Source organism: Ruditapes philippinarum, unplaced genomic scaffold (assembly GCF_026571515.1).
Source record: "Ruditapes philippinarum isolate M1 unplaced genomic scaffold, ASM2657151v2 ctg12149_1_1_1_1, whole genome shotgun sequence".
Lineage (NCBI taxonomy): Eukaryota > Metazoa > Mollusca > Bivalvia > Venerida > Veneridae > Ruditapes > Ruditapes philippinarum.
Genome location: NW_026861040.1, coordinates 1 through 15,822, shown reverse-complemented (window position 1 = coordinate 15,822; position 15,822 = coordinate 1). Strand labels below are relative to the sequence as shown.

Sequence of the window (15,822 nt, the reverse complement as noted above, 5' to 3'; positions counted from 1 at the left end):
TTTACCACAAATGCAATTTCAATGAAACTTTACAAGTTTGACCTGTAGCTCAAGTCCTTGCGCAAATTGCCAGGGTTTTCCGGTTGAATGATTTTTGGCCGAGTTATGGCCCTTTGATAAAAAGGTGTATTTTTCTGTGTGTTGCCAGATACACAAAAGCTTGTCCGGACTACTCCTCATAAACTACTGGTGCAATTTTATCCAAACTTTACAGGAATGATCAGTACCAAGTCTAGTTGTGCACTGTCTGTCCGTATGTCTGTCCGTCTGTCATAAAACATGTCCCAACATTAAAAAAAGGCCATCATGAGGTGACACATGTGATCACTGATCGCTCTTGTTCTAGCACGTCAAATCATGTATATGTCAATAATTGATATGCAGTAACTTTAGTTTCTACACTTTAATTATAGCCAAGACTTTATTTGATCGAACGATTTATCTAGCTAGCGTTGATAATATCTGAAAAAAAAACGAGGAAGAAGCATCTAATTGGTAGACGAAAGGATCTACTGGTCTAACCATCACAAATATTGTCTTACTTCAGCTGTCATCAACATTTCACCAGCCTTTTGCAGTCTTTTACGTCAGCAGAGCGTTGTCATTTACCTAAATTTCTAAAAAAAAATCTTGGACAAAGAAATATCGGATGCAAATGTAGAATACATTATCAAAGGAACTAATCTAGGACGTACACATGTATCAGGCAAATTAGTTCTTACTTTACTAGATACTTATTAACATTAAGCTGAAAAGGTTTCCTGTTGGGAAAAGTTTTTTATAATTGACAAACCCGATATGAGAGAAATTGTTATCAATCCCCTTAAATTTTCATGAGATACCAGCTTAAATAATTCAAACAAACATTATCTGGTCCCTAGCTTTGATCCTATATTGTGCAGACAAAGGACAGGTTATCCAGACTACAACACCCTTTTTTCAAACTTGTCTTCAAATGTTTTATTCAACTTTTCGTCAACATAGTGTTAACCATGTGACATTTAACTATTTTTCAAAATTGTTTAAACAAAGAATTGGTATCGAGAATTTATTTTACAATAATCGGTCAACAGCCAAGAGTAGTCCAGACGTTTGAAATTTGTCTCCAAAACGTATTGATGATACAGACAATAATTGTCAAGTTTTCATCTTTTTTTTTTAAAATTGCACTTGTCAACGACTACGACTTACATGACGTTTACAACTACGATCGCCGATGATCCCGGCTACGTATATTAGACTTTAACTGTCTCTCCTCTTCAATGACATGTACTATATTAATCATAATTAAAATATAAACATGGACTGAAACAAGAGTAAACACAGAAGGATAACTCAACGATGAAAGCTTAGATAAAGACATTATTACTTTTTAGCCATACATGTCAACATAATTAAACAAAGCACACAAAAAAATGGAAAATCAAAAGTAGACTGTTAGTTATATATGTATAGAATTATTTTTAAACCATTTCGGCAAATAACAAGTGTTTACGTTTTACAGGTGAACTTACAGTTTAAGAGGATAGGGATCGACTGCGCATTGAACTTGTTTGATCTTTTTCTTTGTTATATGTAGTCTAATGCACTCGATTTAATTATCTCACGACTAGGTTTGTTCAGTAATAGACTAATTTATGATGCTGTTCTAGACTTTGTAACCCATTTGCATGACGTATTTTTTTACTCCCAGGGTTGTTTTGATGCCTAAAAGTATAAAATACATTGTCGTCATTTGACATGGGTATTAATTGTTTGGTAAAATTATTTTTTTTAATTTATTGTTTTATAGAAAGACCTACATATCAACAATTTTTACATTACTGGCCTTTGTCGGAGAAATCAGAGGAGGAAGAAATAGCCAATTGGACGAAAGGATGCATCGGGCTTTCTGTCACAAAAATTGGTCTCATGATGTCTGTCATCGAGATTTTGAAGGACTTCCTTTGGTCTTTTACGTCAAAAGAACGTGAACATCTGTCCGAATTCGTACTGAATGCACGAAATTCGAATGTGATATACATGTTTATTAAAGAAAACAATGGTGAAAAAAAAGGATTTTGGACAATAACCAACGATTTTTGTAAATCAGGGTTATGTCAAACCATCCTAGATCGTTTATGCATGAAGCATGAAAACAAATCAAACACTGTCGTATGGAACCCTAATAGTAACCCGACTGATTTGCATAATCTGATTAAAAAAGAGAAGGTACGTTCAAATCCTCAATTGGCCAGTCAGAAATGTTCTATTTGCCCGGAAACGGGTTGCCCATTCGAACTCAGCCGACAAGGTGTTTCTTTGATTCATGACAAGCAACAACATGGGAATGTTGATAAGTTCTACTGGGAGATTGCAAACATGTTCATGTTCCGTGGAAATGAAAAAAATAATTTCCCGAACACTGGGCCTGAAGATACAGACACTGCGTTGATTTTCAAGCTAATGAAGAATTGCAATTTGTTCTCCATAGATGACAATGGAATTTACGACGAGGTACGTATTCAAATGTAGAATAATTTATGTAATCAATGTAATATTTACGCATTCTATATATAAATGAAGTTCTAAATTGTATCCATGTGTTTTTCGTTTCACCTGACGTATGATTCGATTCAGCTGCTAGTCAAGTATAAAAAATGTCCACTAATTATAGTAAAACAATACACGTGCGTCAAGTGCAAAAAGCGTTTACACATTTTCATAACTAATTTTGAGAGAATATGTAATGACTACAGATTTTCAAAAATGAAAAGTCAAATAATAATTATGTAAATTGAACATTAATATGGCTGATTTTTCACTGAAGTTTATCAGTTTTATACTTTTGTAAAACAAAATAAAAAGTCCTTTGAAAAGGGATTTTAGCATCTCTTGCAAAAGAAATTGAAAATGTATCTTTCAGATTAAATCGATTCCTGCTTTCTAAATTTTGAATTGCATTGTCGAAATTCGTCACGCATAAGCAAATCATGCATAAGCTAAATTAAGCAATACAAAACTTTAGTTGATAATCTCCAGTAGTTTTTTATCCTCAGTGATAGAGCGATTTCATCAAGCATTTAGAATATGATAAGGTGATATTGTTTTGAGTCATTAAATAAAAATTGAGATGAAGGAATCCATTTACTAGTGTGCGCTGTCATAAAATATCACTTAGATTCAGCCCTTTTGTTTAAGTTATTATTTTGTTGCACTGTCTGGGAACTTTCAACTGATTGAAGAAAATTTCTTTTTTAAAAGATATGACGTTTCTTCAAAGTTGTTACTTTAAGAATAAATTAGACTAGACTGCTTAAAAACGTAAGTAAATTTAAAATACGATATAAATTCGGCAGAAAAAAATTAAACCTAATTATGATGTTCTTATATGCCTATATCTGGAAGGTTTTTACAAACCAGGCATTTATGCATATTAAAGTGAATGAGGAAGGTCGCATGAAATAATTATTAGTAAATGCATTGCATAGAAACAATTAACAATATTCTTATACATTAAATGATATTATCCACATGTATATCAACAGAAGTAATATACTAAAGCGTCAAACATGCAAGAAATACACATATGACACCTACTTTGTAAAAAAAAAAAATCGAATTTAGTTGCCCCATATGACTTACCTTTTACTGTATTAATAAATAATATTTATTTTATATAAAAAAAACCCGGCAAAATGCTCATTATGGTAATCTAATCAGTGTCATCTTTAACTAAGTGCGAACAGACATTTAAAGATATTTCATACTGATAGCGATTACATAATTCAATCCGATAAACAAGTGTGCCGTTGATCATGCGTAGCATTAAGTAATACATGTAGATAAGAAATTAGTCTATTTGAATATGCCAGGAAGCATATACTTAAACACGAGAAAAAAGATAGATATAAAACCGTGTTTTATCTGCCTTGTAAACAATTCACGCACGGCAACATAATAAATTTATATTCACTTTAATTCATTATATACGAAAAATATTATACCCTATAAGTAACATCTTTTGAAATATCTTAAGAGAAAATACTTAAATTGTTTCATTCCATATAATTATATATCAACACATTTTCATATTGAAATATCAAGGCATTAATTTCATACAATAATCATTCGGATACCGGCCAGTAATAATAACAACTATATTGCCACTTCATAGTGGAAGAGACTGGGCCATGTTGGTATTTGCCGTTCAAAAGAGACAGGGAGAGAGTTTTACTAATTTATGTTTAGAAAAAAGTAACAGTAAACGCTATAAACATAGCACAAAGTACTATTATATTCCCGAGTGAACAATTTTGCTGCTCCTTTAAGTTCTCCACAAGACGCCGGTTATTCCTTACAACGGACGGAAATAGTCCATCTCGCAGATGCAATTCGATCAATCTGAAACTTTTCGTCATTTTTATAATTAAACATATCTTGAAAAGCTGATAAAGACACCTATCTCGCATGTTTCGTTTGAAAGAAGTAAACGTGTATCCCTTTTTATGTCAAAAGGTTTTTGTCATCAATCATGTTAAGTATATCTAATATGATATACTCAAATAATAATAATAATGTGTGTGGGGGGGGGGAGCAGAGTGACCGGGAGTAGGGGGGGGGGGGGGGGGGTCATTATAATTTTCATAAAGTGAAATTAGGCGAATATCTAATTGTTATAGCAGACATAAGAATACGGGACGGCGGTGGTTCTACTCTGGTGACTGCTCGTATCTGGTGGTAAAAGTTAACCTTGACTGCTATCATTAAAGGCCCATTATGCCTAAAAAAGCAATATTTTTTATTTCTCAAAGGCATTCTATTTTTGGTATCTTGTTACAGTTTAAAATAATATTGAATAATTAAAATAATAGATGGACTATCTTTTAATTCTAATACTCTGTTGGCAAGTTTTATAATTATATTTAATTAGTATTTTGTATGGAAGTCAAAATACTACTTTGTTTACATTTTTCTACCTTTAAGACACATAACGGAATATTTATTGTCCCTTTCTTTACTTGCTAAACATCTTATATGCTTTAAATTCATTACTGAAACATTATCAAACATGTGTTTGACATTTCTTAAGAATAAAAAATATGTATTTCTGAGGAATAATGTGCCTTAAAATAGTCTATAAAATTAATTAAACCTATTCAAACTTTTAATGTTTAAAGTTTACCGTAGCTAACTTCACAATCAAATCTGATGTAGGATTTAATCAAGTAAGCTGAAAAGTAAATACTTGTTCATGTACATGCATTATCACATGTTAGGACCTTTTTGAAAGATTATTAACTACATGGCAAGTGTTTCCTCTTCATATTATGGTGAACTATATACTTTCATAAAACTGAAGAAAAGTCTTTAAAGAAAAGAGTAGATCATGAGTAACACACGCTTTCAAATAAATAAATAAATAAATAATAAAGAGTGCAGATTAATGAGAAATTTAACTGCGAACAGGTACACGATACTATACCGTTAAAGGTTGAATCTTTATTTCTATAACTTTTTTTTTTCGTTTTACCCCTTTCTTTTCTTTTTTCTTTACGAAAGTGTTCATGCGTGAACCTTATTCGGTTATGTTTAGTACCTTTACGGTACATGTATAACTTCCTGTACTGAGACAATGACACTCGGAAATTTCTGTAATTGATGTACATTATCGAGTTTACCCGAACATTATATGATTCTGTAGAACTTGTCTTAAATGAATAGTCAGATGTATATGTTTGTGTAGGAAAGAGAATGACAGAAGGAAATTTATTTTTCTTTTCCAAAATACTCCTAACTTCTGCATACGATCACTTTTTATGCTCACGTTATATATGTTAACGTAAATTTAATAATGATAACTATGTTATTATATTATTATGTTTAAAGGCATTAAGGCTTAAAGTTATTTTATTTTGATTTACTTAAACACCATGTTTGGAAAAAAGAGCGTTGTTTTCTAAAGTAGAAGTTTTGAGCCTGTGGTAATTTTTTTCGCATGATTCACATAACTGTCTTCAGCATAATACCTACAGTACTAATACTGTACATAAGTACCTGAGTTCCTTTATCATATGTCGAAGACTATTTTCGTTGTAGATTTTATTTTCTGTTAAATATTACATACAAAACGCCATGCCGAAGTATTCACGTACGTGAACTTATTCGGTTATGTTTACTTTTTACGGTAAACATTTAATTCCGGTTTAAATAATATCTGTGTGACTTGCTGGTTTATCAATAAAACGTCAAAATTTCGGAAGATGACATCATGAAAACCATGTACACCATATTTTTTACCGCGTTTACACCGATAGTTGTTCGTCTTTTGTACTGGATAATTCTATTCTTAGAGGATTAAATGGTTTCTTCCATTCTTTTACATGTAACATAATGAAAGCATGACATTTGTAGAAAGAAAGTCATATTTTAGATCGAAAATTGCCCGATAACAACATGATGATATATTAATATATATTAATGATATATTCTTTTCATGTACAATGTGCTAAACAATCTCAGTTTTATAATGTATTTTACAAATCAGACAAATGTCAGACATGAATATTATTGTGTTAGATGAGACTCCTGCTTAGGATTATATCACCCCTGTGCCTTTTATGAATGAATCGGTATAATTTATTCCAGCGCTTTTAAGTGTTGACATTTGAGTGAGACTAAAAAAAGGATTGGAGCACCACACTAAATACCGTATTCCGGTACATACCGGGCAAGGCGCTTGAATCATAAAATGCTAAAATCTTGCCTTTTTACCCAACGGAATGAACTGAAATAGGTCTAATTCATCTTTTCACACCGATTCATGTATGATAATGAATGAAAAATGTAAAAATCGGCGAAAAAAAGATATTTGTCTATTTTGCGATCATGATTTCTGCAAGCGTCTAGAGGTACTGCTCCAATCCTGTATTGAGTTAAATCCTTGACATTTGAGTACCGCTAAAACCGGTGCTAGAGGCAGTGAGGGATGTTGGACTTTTAAAGTTATCCCTCATGTACATATTCAATCAAACAGAGTATGCAATTTTCATGCAATTATGTGATTTTAATGCTTCCGAGACTTTTTTTCAGATATGTATATATCACCACAGCAGATGTCACAGCTTTCCACAGCTTCATAGTACTACATGTGTCGTGTGGCAGCCGTAATTAGTTGCCTCGTACTTCAGTGTTGTTATATTTTTGTCTAGTCCTTAATCATTGATTTCCAGCGCTTTTAAGTGCCAGAAATAACTGTTTCCGGGTAGTTTATCGGAAACCCGGCGGAGTCCCCAAGAAGCTATTATATTCCGGGCCTTACCTGCATTTGCCAACTTTGCTTCTGAATTTCGTGTACATGCCACTACATGCATACATGTTTATTTACTAGTTTTGACAATATACTTTATTTGTTTCTCAGTTGATTGTGAACCATATAATTAATAAAAGGTAAGTTGATTAGATGGGATAATCCTTCTTTTGCTGTTTACAATTATTAATTTTTAAGGGTAGCGCATACACAGCTCTAATTACCGTCTTCATTTGCTTGTTAAAATTCGTATATGAACTTTAGTGTTACCTTGTGGTTCACTTTTAAAATTATAATTTCTGAACAGTATTTTATAAGATTTTTAACTTTATTGTTAACAAAATTGTAGACTGCTAGGTTTATAGTACGACGGCAAAACATTTCTACAATTTATAAAAATGCAGCTTTAAATGAATATCTTTAAAGATCCTGAATGTCATTAAGGATGTAACAATATTTAAATGAAATCTTATTTATGTATAAAATTATTCTCCTAAATGAATTTCCAAATGTCGGATAATATGTTTAATATGTAATACAAATGCTAATACGCATTATAGATAATCATTAAAATATATTTATTCATTTCTTATTGAATCATTTTGCTCAGACTTTATCGAACATAAATTTCTAATTACCCCCCTTTATTTTCATGAAATGTAAATTCGGAATTCATGGTTTTTAGAACTTACAATGTTGATAAATCTTTACTTGAGCGTCATATTTATGATTTAAAAATGAGTTTCAGGATCTTTAAACAAAGACGCGATTGCAGAAATGAATAACTGGATAGGAACAAACCCCTCGAATGCCTGTATTACTATAACTAAATAAACTTTGAAACAAAAACATTGGATGATTTTGTTTGTTGAATATCATTTACTCAGAACAATTTTATGATATATTTTGATATAGCTGTTTGTCATTGTTTGTTACTGTTCGTGTTTTATTACCATGCTGAATATACAATACAGATGTAATCGGTTATCAGATAGGATCACGTGTGGACATTATGCTGTTAGTCACTTGGCTTCTTGATCAGCTTGCTGTCTCCAAGGATTTTTTTAATTATTCATAACATCTACAGCATGATAGAATATTTAAGATGTTCAAAACATATTCCATAATTACATAGGTGGTTTAACCTCCTTACCAAAGAAAGTCACAATTAATTTACCAGAGCACATTTCAGCCACCACATTTTCTTGGACAGGCTGTCAAGCAGCTTCGCAGTACTACATGTAGTTGCATTCACTCTAAATTGCAACGTGCTGATAACTTCAGTACATGCTAGGGGGAAGGTACTCTTCGAAATGTGGTATGATCAATCACAGTGAAAATGACTTTCACCATCCGAGATTCGAATCCCGGGTATCCAGATTTACTTCGAGCCGAACGGGACGGATACTCCCAATTTCAAGCATGTGCATGTCTTTTATATTGACTTGGACTGCCTTCACCCTCTATGTCTTCATTATCTTGCAGACGTTGGAATATGTAAGTATAATAATTATTGAATCAATCGTTGCTTACATTTTCAATATGCGAATCAACGAAATTATATGACCAGAGAACCACCGCAAAAAAAATAATTATCGTATCTTTCCTACATTAAATATACAATTGAAAATTCAAAAATCTGGAGACAAAGTGATCCCTCGGAAGCATTAATCACAACAAAATTACACGAGAACTTCAGACTCGGTTTGATTGAGTCTGTACATGAGGGATAATGAATATGTGCAACATCCCTCACGCCCCCTAGCACCGGCTTGAGCGGTACTCTATTCTTAGTCACAGGGGGTCTACACGGGGGCGCGGAGCGAGATTTAAGAAATAAAACGGTGCGGTCACAGGACGAAAACACGCTTATTAGCGAGGGCGCGGGGCGAAGTTTAATAAATAAAACTTTGCCTCTGCTAATAAGAGTGTTTTCGTCCCACGACCCCGCCAAGCGAAAAGTCGATAAATAACAAGTTAAAATGGTGGGGGCGCGTAGCGAAAACACGGTTATTAGCGGGGCGCTAATAAGTGTGTTTTCGCTGTGCGCCCCGCCGTTTTATTTCTTAAATCTTGTCTCGCTCATTAAACTTCGCCCCGCGCTCTTGCTAATTAGCGTGTTTTCGTCCCGCGACCCCGCCGTTTTAACTTGTTAATTCTAGCTTGGTGGGGTCGCGGGCGAAAACACGAATGGCACAAATCAACCATCATAGTTTTAGCTACGATACGAAAATGTCACAATCAAATAATCATAAAGTATTATGCAGACAATTGAAGACAATTATTGATTGATCGAAAAAAATATCTGGAAACAAAGTGATCCACCGGAAGCATTAATCACAACAAAATTACATGAAAATTGCAGACTCGGTTTGATTGAGTCTATACATGAGGGATAATGAAGAAGTGCAACATCCCTCACGCCCCTAGATATTATAGCACAGAAAACAATAAAATAAGATAATTAAAATCGGAAAATTTTACATTATATACTTTTAACAAGTAAATTATTAACTGTGAAACGGGTGCCCTTTTGATTAACTATACTCACAACTTTTCACAGTAAATTGGCGATAGTCGATGTCACGCATTGAACACCGGGTCAAGTAAAGGTCAATGGTTTAATTTACGATCTTGATTGAAATTTGAAAGTACAAAAAATACAACATTTCTTCTGTTTTTCGAATGTTCGTATTCGTTTTTCAATGTTCGATTTCGAATATTCAAATATATTTCCCGGCCCTATATTAATTCTTGAATCAATCGTTGCTTACATTTTCAATATGTATAACGAATCAACGAAATTACATGACGAGGGAACCACCGCAAACATACTTCCTTTCCTTGTTGGTTTTGTTTATCATATTTTACAGAAAAAAATCATACAAATTATCGACGGGAAATAGGGGGACAGGGAACATATTCGAATGATGGCCCCGGTCAATTTTCTTTAATAACTCAGACATGGTGTTTTGAAAGTACTGGAAACTTCTGATATTTCTCTGTCATTGTAATTCTTTCTCGTTTGTCTGTAGGAAACGAGCAGTATTTTTGTTGTTTTTTTACTCGAAAATAAGCATTTTGGTAGCTTTGTATGTATTTGTGATTCTCCGAATGGAGGTGAAAAAGTTAAAAATCAAGCTTTGACAGTTGTCGCCAAACAAGTAAGAAATTGCGGATAAATTTTGTGAAAAATCTAAACGCACTTTATTAGTCATTTTTGAAAATGCCATAGCTTGCACTGCGTGTAAGTGATTTTTTTAAAGGAATCGGGCGGATTCTGGAGTATGCTACACCTTCATGAATATTGCCCATATTGGTATATTTTAGGTGTGATTTTGGCTGGGTGGGGATAAATATAAATTGCTGTCAGTCATTTTTTTAAGGAGCAATGCATGCAAACTATTATTTTCTTCAATGTATGTCATAAATCATTGAATAATGCTGTGCAACTGGTTATCTGCCTGTGAAACAGATTTTGAAATATTTGGAATTGTGTTTCTAGCCACACTGAATTAAAAAATTGTTCATTTTTAGGTCCCCTGCCCCCTATGTGTTTTGATTTAATGCAAATGATGAGTACTCTTTAAGGGGCGGTAACTTTTCCATTTTCGCTTCAACTAGAACATTTCCTTCTTAAATTGAGGTAAGTATCCTAAACAAATGATAATTTCGCGCAGGATTGATTCCGTATGATTTGATGATGGGCCACTAAATTCTTACACTCCTGCCAATCCTGGTAAATATAGTACCATCAGAATAAAATTGAAAATTAAAACATTCCACAGACCATTTTTTAATGGCACTAAAACATTTTACAAAAATTGACTATATTTTCCTTTGGATAGCAATTTAATAATTTAAAAAAAAAAAAAATCAAAGAAAAAATGTTGTTTTTTTTATTGATAATATTTTGCCATGGCAAACTTTTATGTAATTGCCATGGACTTGCCATGGCAAATTTTTGCCATTGAATTGCCATGGCAAATTTTTGCCATGGAATTGCCATGGCAAATTTGCCATGGCAGAAATTTGCCATGGCATTTCTATGGCAAATGTTTGCCATGGCAAACAGAAAAAAATTAGAGATTGCAATAAAAACATAACAATAGCACCAATAACATGTCATAGGATAAGTTTAAGAATGTTTTGTGATGTTTTAAAAAAAATAATTGCCATGGCAAATTTGCCATGGCAAAAGTAGGAAAAACCTTGCCATGGCAATTCTAATTTGCCATGGCAAATTATTTGCCATGGCAAAATGCCGAAATGCCATGGCAAAACACACTTTGCCATGGCAAATGCAAACTTTCAATGCATTTTTACAAAAAAGTATTAAAGATAGAAAAACAAAACATATTAACTTTTAAACCTTTTAGTAAATATGACAATTTAAGATAGTTTTCATTTTTTTAAAGCGCGTAAAAATAGGGGTTGAATTTGCCAAAAACTGGCGCGGCAAAAAGAAACCGGCAGCTATTAAACTATAAATACCAAGTACAATTGGAAGAAAATAATTGACCTCATTTGTTTATGGTCCAGTGATGCGGAAGATGCAAAATGTTTGGGACTGTAAAGTTTGTTTTCAAAATCTGATTTTAAAAGTAAAGAATCTTAAATTTTGAATCTAGAACCATCCGCAAATGTGTTTACATGGCAGTTCATCCACCGCATTGTTACTTGGCAGGCTGTAAACAGTTTGACCAGTACTAGTTATCTTCACTTTCACAAGAAACTGAAACGTCTGTCCATGCTAGAGTCAAAGTACAGTGCGAATGACCGTAGAAAACATTTCATGATCAATCACAACGAAAGTGACCTGTACCGTCCGGAAACCTAACCAGTGCCGCCCGTTTCACATTCCAACGCTGTAGCTAATGTGCTGAACGGGCGGCGTCATTCCATGAAAAGCGATGTATAATCCCAAAGAATACGTTAAGAAATTCTTAACGAGAAAAAAAAACAAAACAACAGAACTTGAAATCGGTCGTCGCTAGAAGAAAAGACGACGCGTTCACATGCTTATAATGTTCTATAAAGATAATAAATGGTCTTGCACCATAATACCTAACAAATATTGCCCCCCCCCCCCCCCCCCCCGAAATATTAGATAACGTCTTCGTACAATCTTCGAATATTACAATTCGCTCTTACCCGTGACAGTTCCTGATTGAAATAACCTTTCAACAGATGTAAGAAATTCAACAACTTTATAATCTTTTAAAAGTAAAGTTATGCGAGTCCGTGACAGTACGCCCGCTTATTTTTACAGTGGATCACCAACAATAACACAGGTCTTACACGCTAGGCTTCACATGAATAGTAAAATCATCACCTTTTCATTTGTAATATAGTCCAATTGCCCCTTTGTCATTGTGGAAAACCTGAAAACAAGTATCATTTTCTTATCGAATGTGACTTTTATAGTTGCCACCGTACAAATCTTCTTACAAAAGTGCGTCAAATCACTCAAAATGTCTCTCTCCATACTCTCCTGTTTGGGGATGTTTCTCTTTCTCAATGTGATAATGTGGAGTCATTTCTGGCCGTCCAAAAACACATAATGGATAGTGGGAGGTTTGCATGACAATTAAATACCGCAAAGAAGTGTAAATGATTTACATAAAACATTGCTACACACTTAATAATAATTATTATTAAGGTTATTATACTGTCTATGGGCTTAAAAATAAATTTTGTTTCCAAAACTCTACGCGTTTTTTTTTTATCTTAATCCCCCTTCTTCTATTTCTTTTTTTTAAAGTTTTTTTTTATAATTAATAAATCCTTAAATATTATTCAATTACATTTGTACTGTGCAAAACCTACATTTGTTAATTTTTCAAAATATTTAATATACAATCAATAGAAGCGGTTGTGGTACACATTTGTAATATGCTCTTTATTTGTTCATCTACCAGCCATGTATTAGGTTTATTGTAATTTATCAATTATGGTGATTGACTTTAATTAGCACCTAGTGCTTCCGTCAAAATCCATTGCGTGTATTATGTTAGTATTGTTGTTAAAATGTATGTATTATAATGTCTAATTGTAAAACATTTGACGGCTTGTGCGTGGCGACATTGTACATGTTTCACCCGGCGCAAACAATATGTAGATTTTACGATTAAGTATAGACGAAAAAAATATTTTTTATCAGGCCCAAATTTTAGCTAGCAATCATTTACTAGCTGTAGATGATTATGATATTGGGCAAAACAACAATGGAGTAGATAATCCTATTTCAAATTGGTGCTTTTTGTTCAACAAGACAGAGAATTCTCTACTATAATTTCTTGGTTTAAGGAATTTATAGTTCATTTAACTTCTTCACGGATACCTATTTTTATTTTCTGTGATCATAAAACTACCACTTTCCTATCAAATTTGAGAATTAACTTACAGGATTACAATCTTGAAGCAAGACATAAGACATGTACTTTATAACTATGAAAATGTGCCTATTTTAGACACATACTTCAGTTTAGTGATTCTTCGCAATGTAACGTTTGATAACTTATATTTCTCTTTTATCTATAATTCAAGCTTCATGAAAAAAATTACCAGTTTACTTTTTGAATGATTAATTGCATCTATAATATATTGGAATTGGTATGTAGAACTTCAAACGTCAGACTAAATTTAACCGTGTTGCGATTTGTTTGTAATTAAACACTTTTATCTTCCAGAAAATAAGGTGTAAAACTATTTTTGTTTCAATCTACATGCAACACCTGGATTCAAATAGCTAGTTACAAAATAAAACCACAGCGAAGTCTTCTATTTTGACTGCAGAATTAATTGTTTAAATGTTTTCAAAATGGTTGCAAAAGCTCTAAATGAAAACGTTGCATGTTACAAGCGCAGTATTTGAGTCACATTTTCATTTGTATTTCGTGAATGATAAGGGTGTGCAAGTGTCTATCTATCTGTGTAAATTGTCTTTTGGTAGTTACTTGATGTGAGAAATTTGTTGATGCACAGTGCTGATAACCGCTTGACGAGCGAAGCTTTGGATGAATGCTTCAAGCGTATGGAAAGTATACTGAAAAAGGAAAAGTTCTTAAACTGGTATAGCAGAAAGGCCGTTGAGGAACTTAAAAAGGTATATGTTTGGACACCTTTCTTTTAAATGAAATATTTTTATTGGCATAAAAGATGTATTAGAAATAAAACATAATTAAAGTTCACATATTTACTCGTCAAGAACTTAAAAATTGTCCAAAAACAAACAAACAATGATGAAGTGTTAAATTAATTATTTATTAGTTTCCTGAAGTTGCCACTGTGTGTTGTTGATTGCAATTTACTGCTTTGACATGTGTGTGTAATAAGTTGGTTTATTTATAGCTTGCTTTAAGAACCTATCATGAAGGTACATATCTTATACCTCCTATCATAAAGGTACATATTTTATGCAGTTTAACTGAATCTATTCTAAGATACAAGCAAATTTGTTGGTTTTGATATTAAGATGAAACCTATTGACGACATAATGTAAATTAGAAGAAATGTTCCTTTTCTCTTTTCATGTGATGAAAACCTTCTATAACTGTTTGTTACATAATGCTTACTTTATATACTTTTCGTTCATTTAGAGCCTCAAATGTTAAAGAAAAATAATCAATTTTGTTTATTCTTATAGTTAAAAGACATGAAAATAATAATCTCAAAAATGTCACCTGAAGAGAGTACGATTGTCAAAGAGGCATTTTCAAAGCAACGTGAAGCTTTAAAATTTGACATCGAGGTGGCAGACTCATTGGAAAACAAAATATATTTAGGAGGCATCCTGAATGCAAGCATAAGAAAGGAACAGAGCATCCGTGTAAGTGAGCACAATGTTGTCATTTATTAATATAAATAGTCACTATCAGCTTTTGTTTTTGAAGAGTGTAAATGTGAAATATTGTTGTTTGGTCGAAACAGTATTGTAGCCAACGGAGCCTTATAAAAAATAATATTTACTGGGTGTAGTATCATAATAACTGGCTGAATTTGATTTTTTTTATCTAAAAAAAGATTAAGAACTATATCCAATGGCCATAATTCGTAGATTGTTAATTAAACGTTGTCATATAAACTTTTTTTGCGTTTTGATCTTCATGCCATATCTCTCGATTAACCCTGTACCTCATATATACGCGAAACAACGCACTTTCGATCCCCCTTTTTAGACCTGTAATGCGTGAAAAAATGTCCTATTTGGGCCCCAAACACATGTTTTTCGTTTGAGAATTGTTTGCTAACAAGTGAGCACTTTTTTGGCGCCGCCCCAATCCAAAGGATACATCAGGGGGTTGCCAGAAGGGGAATGTGCCCCCTACTGTTTTGGGGGTTTGAAGGGGACGGAGTTCCCCTCATCGCCAAGAAAATTTTTGACTTGTGAGAGGCTTAAATTGACCCCAGGTCGATCATAAGGTAACGTGTAACCAACGCTGTTAAAGCCTTTGACTCTATCTCAATCCCTTGAGAAGTTGCAGCACTTTGAAATAAATATTGATGGAAAAAATCGAGGCAAAATAGTGATT

At 33.1% G+C, this 15,822-nt stretch overlaps 1 protein-coding gene across 1 annotated transcript; it reads left to right on the top strand.

The window, feature by feature from the left end:
• Nucleotides 1-1,912: 1,912 nt before the first annotated feature.
• Nucleotides 1,913-15,119, top strand: LOC132714326 (uncharacterized; the record flags this gene model as incomplete). The annotated part of the gene is made up of 3 exons (XM_060697168.1): nucleotides 1,913-2,496; nucleotides 14,244-14,396; nucleotides 14,937-15,119. Coding segments are annotated over exons 1-3 (918 nt in total), but the record flags the coding sequence as incomplete, so codon positions are not given.
• Between the last annotated feature and the right edge of the window lie 703 nt (nucleotides 15,120-15,822).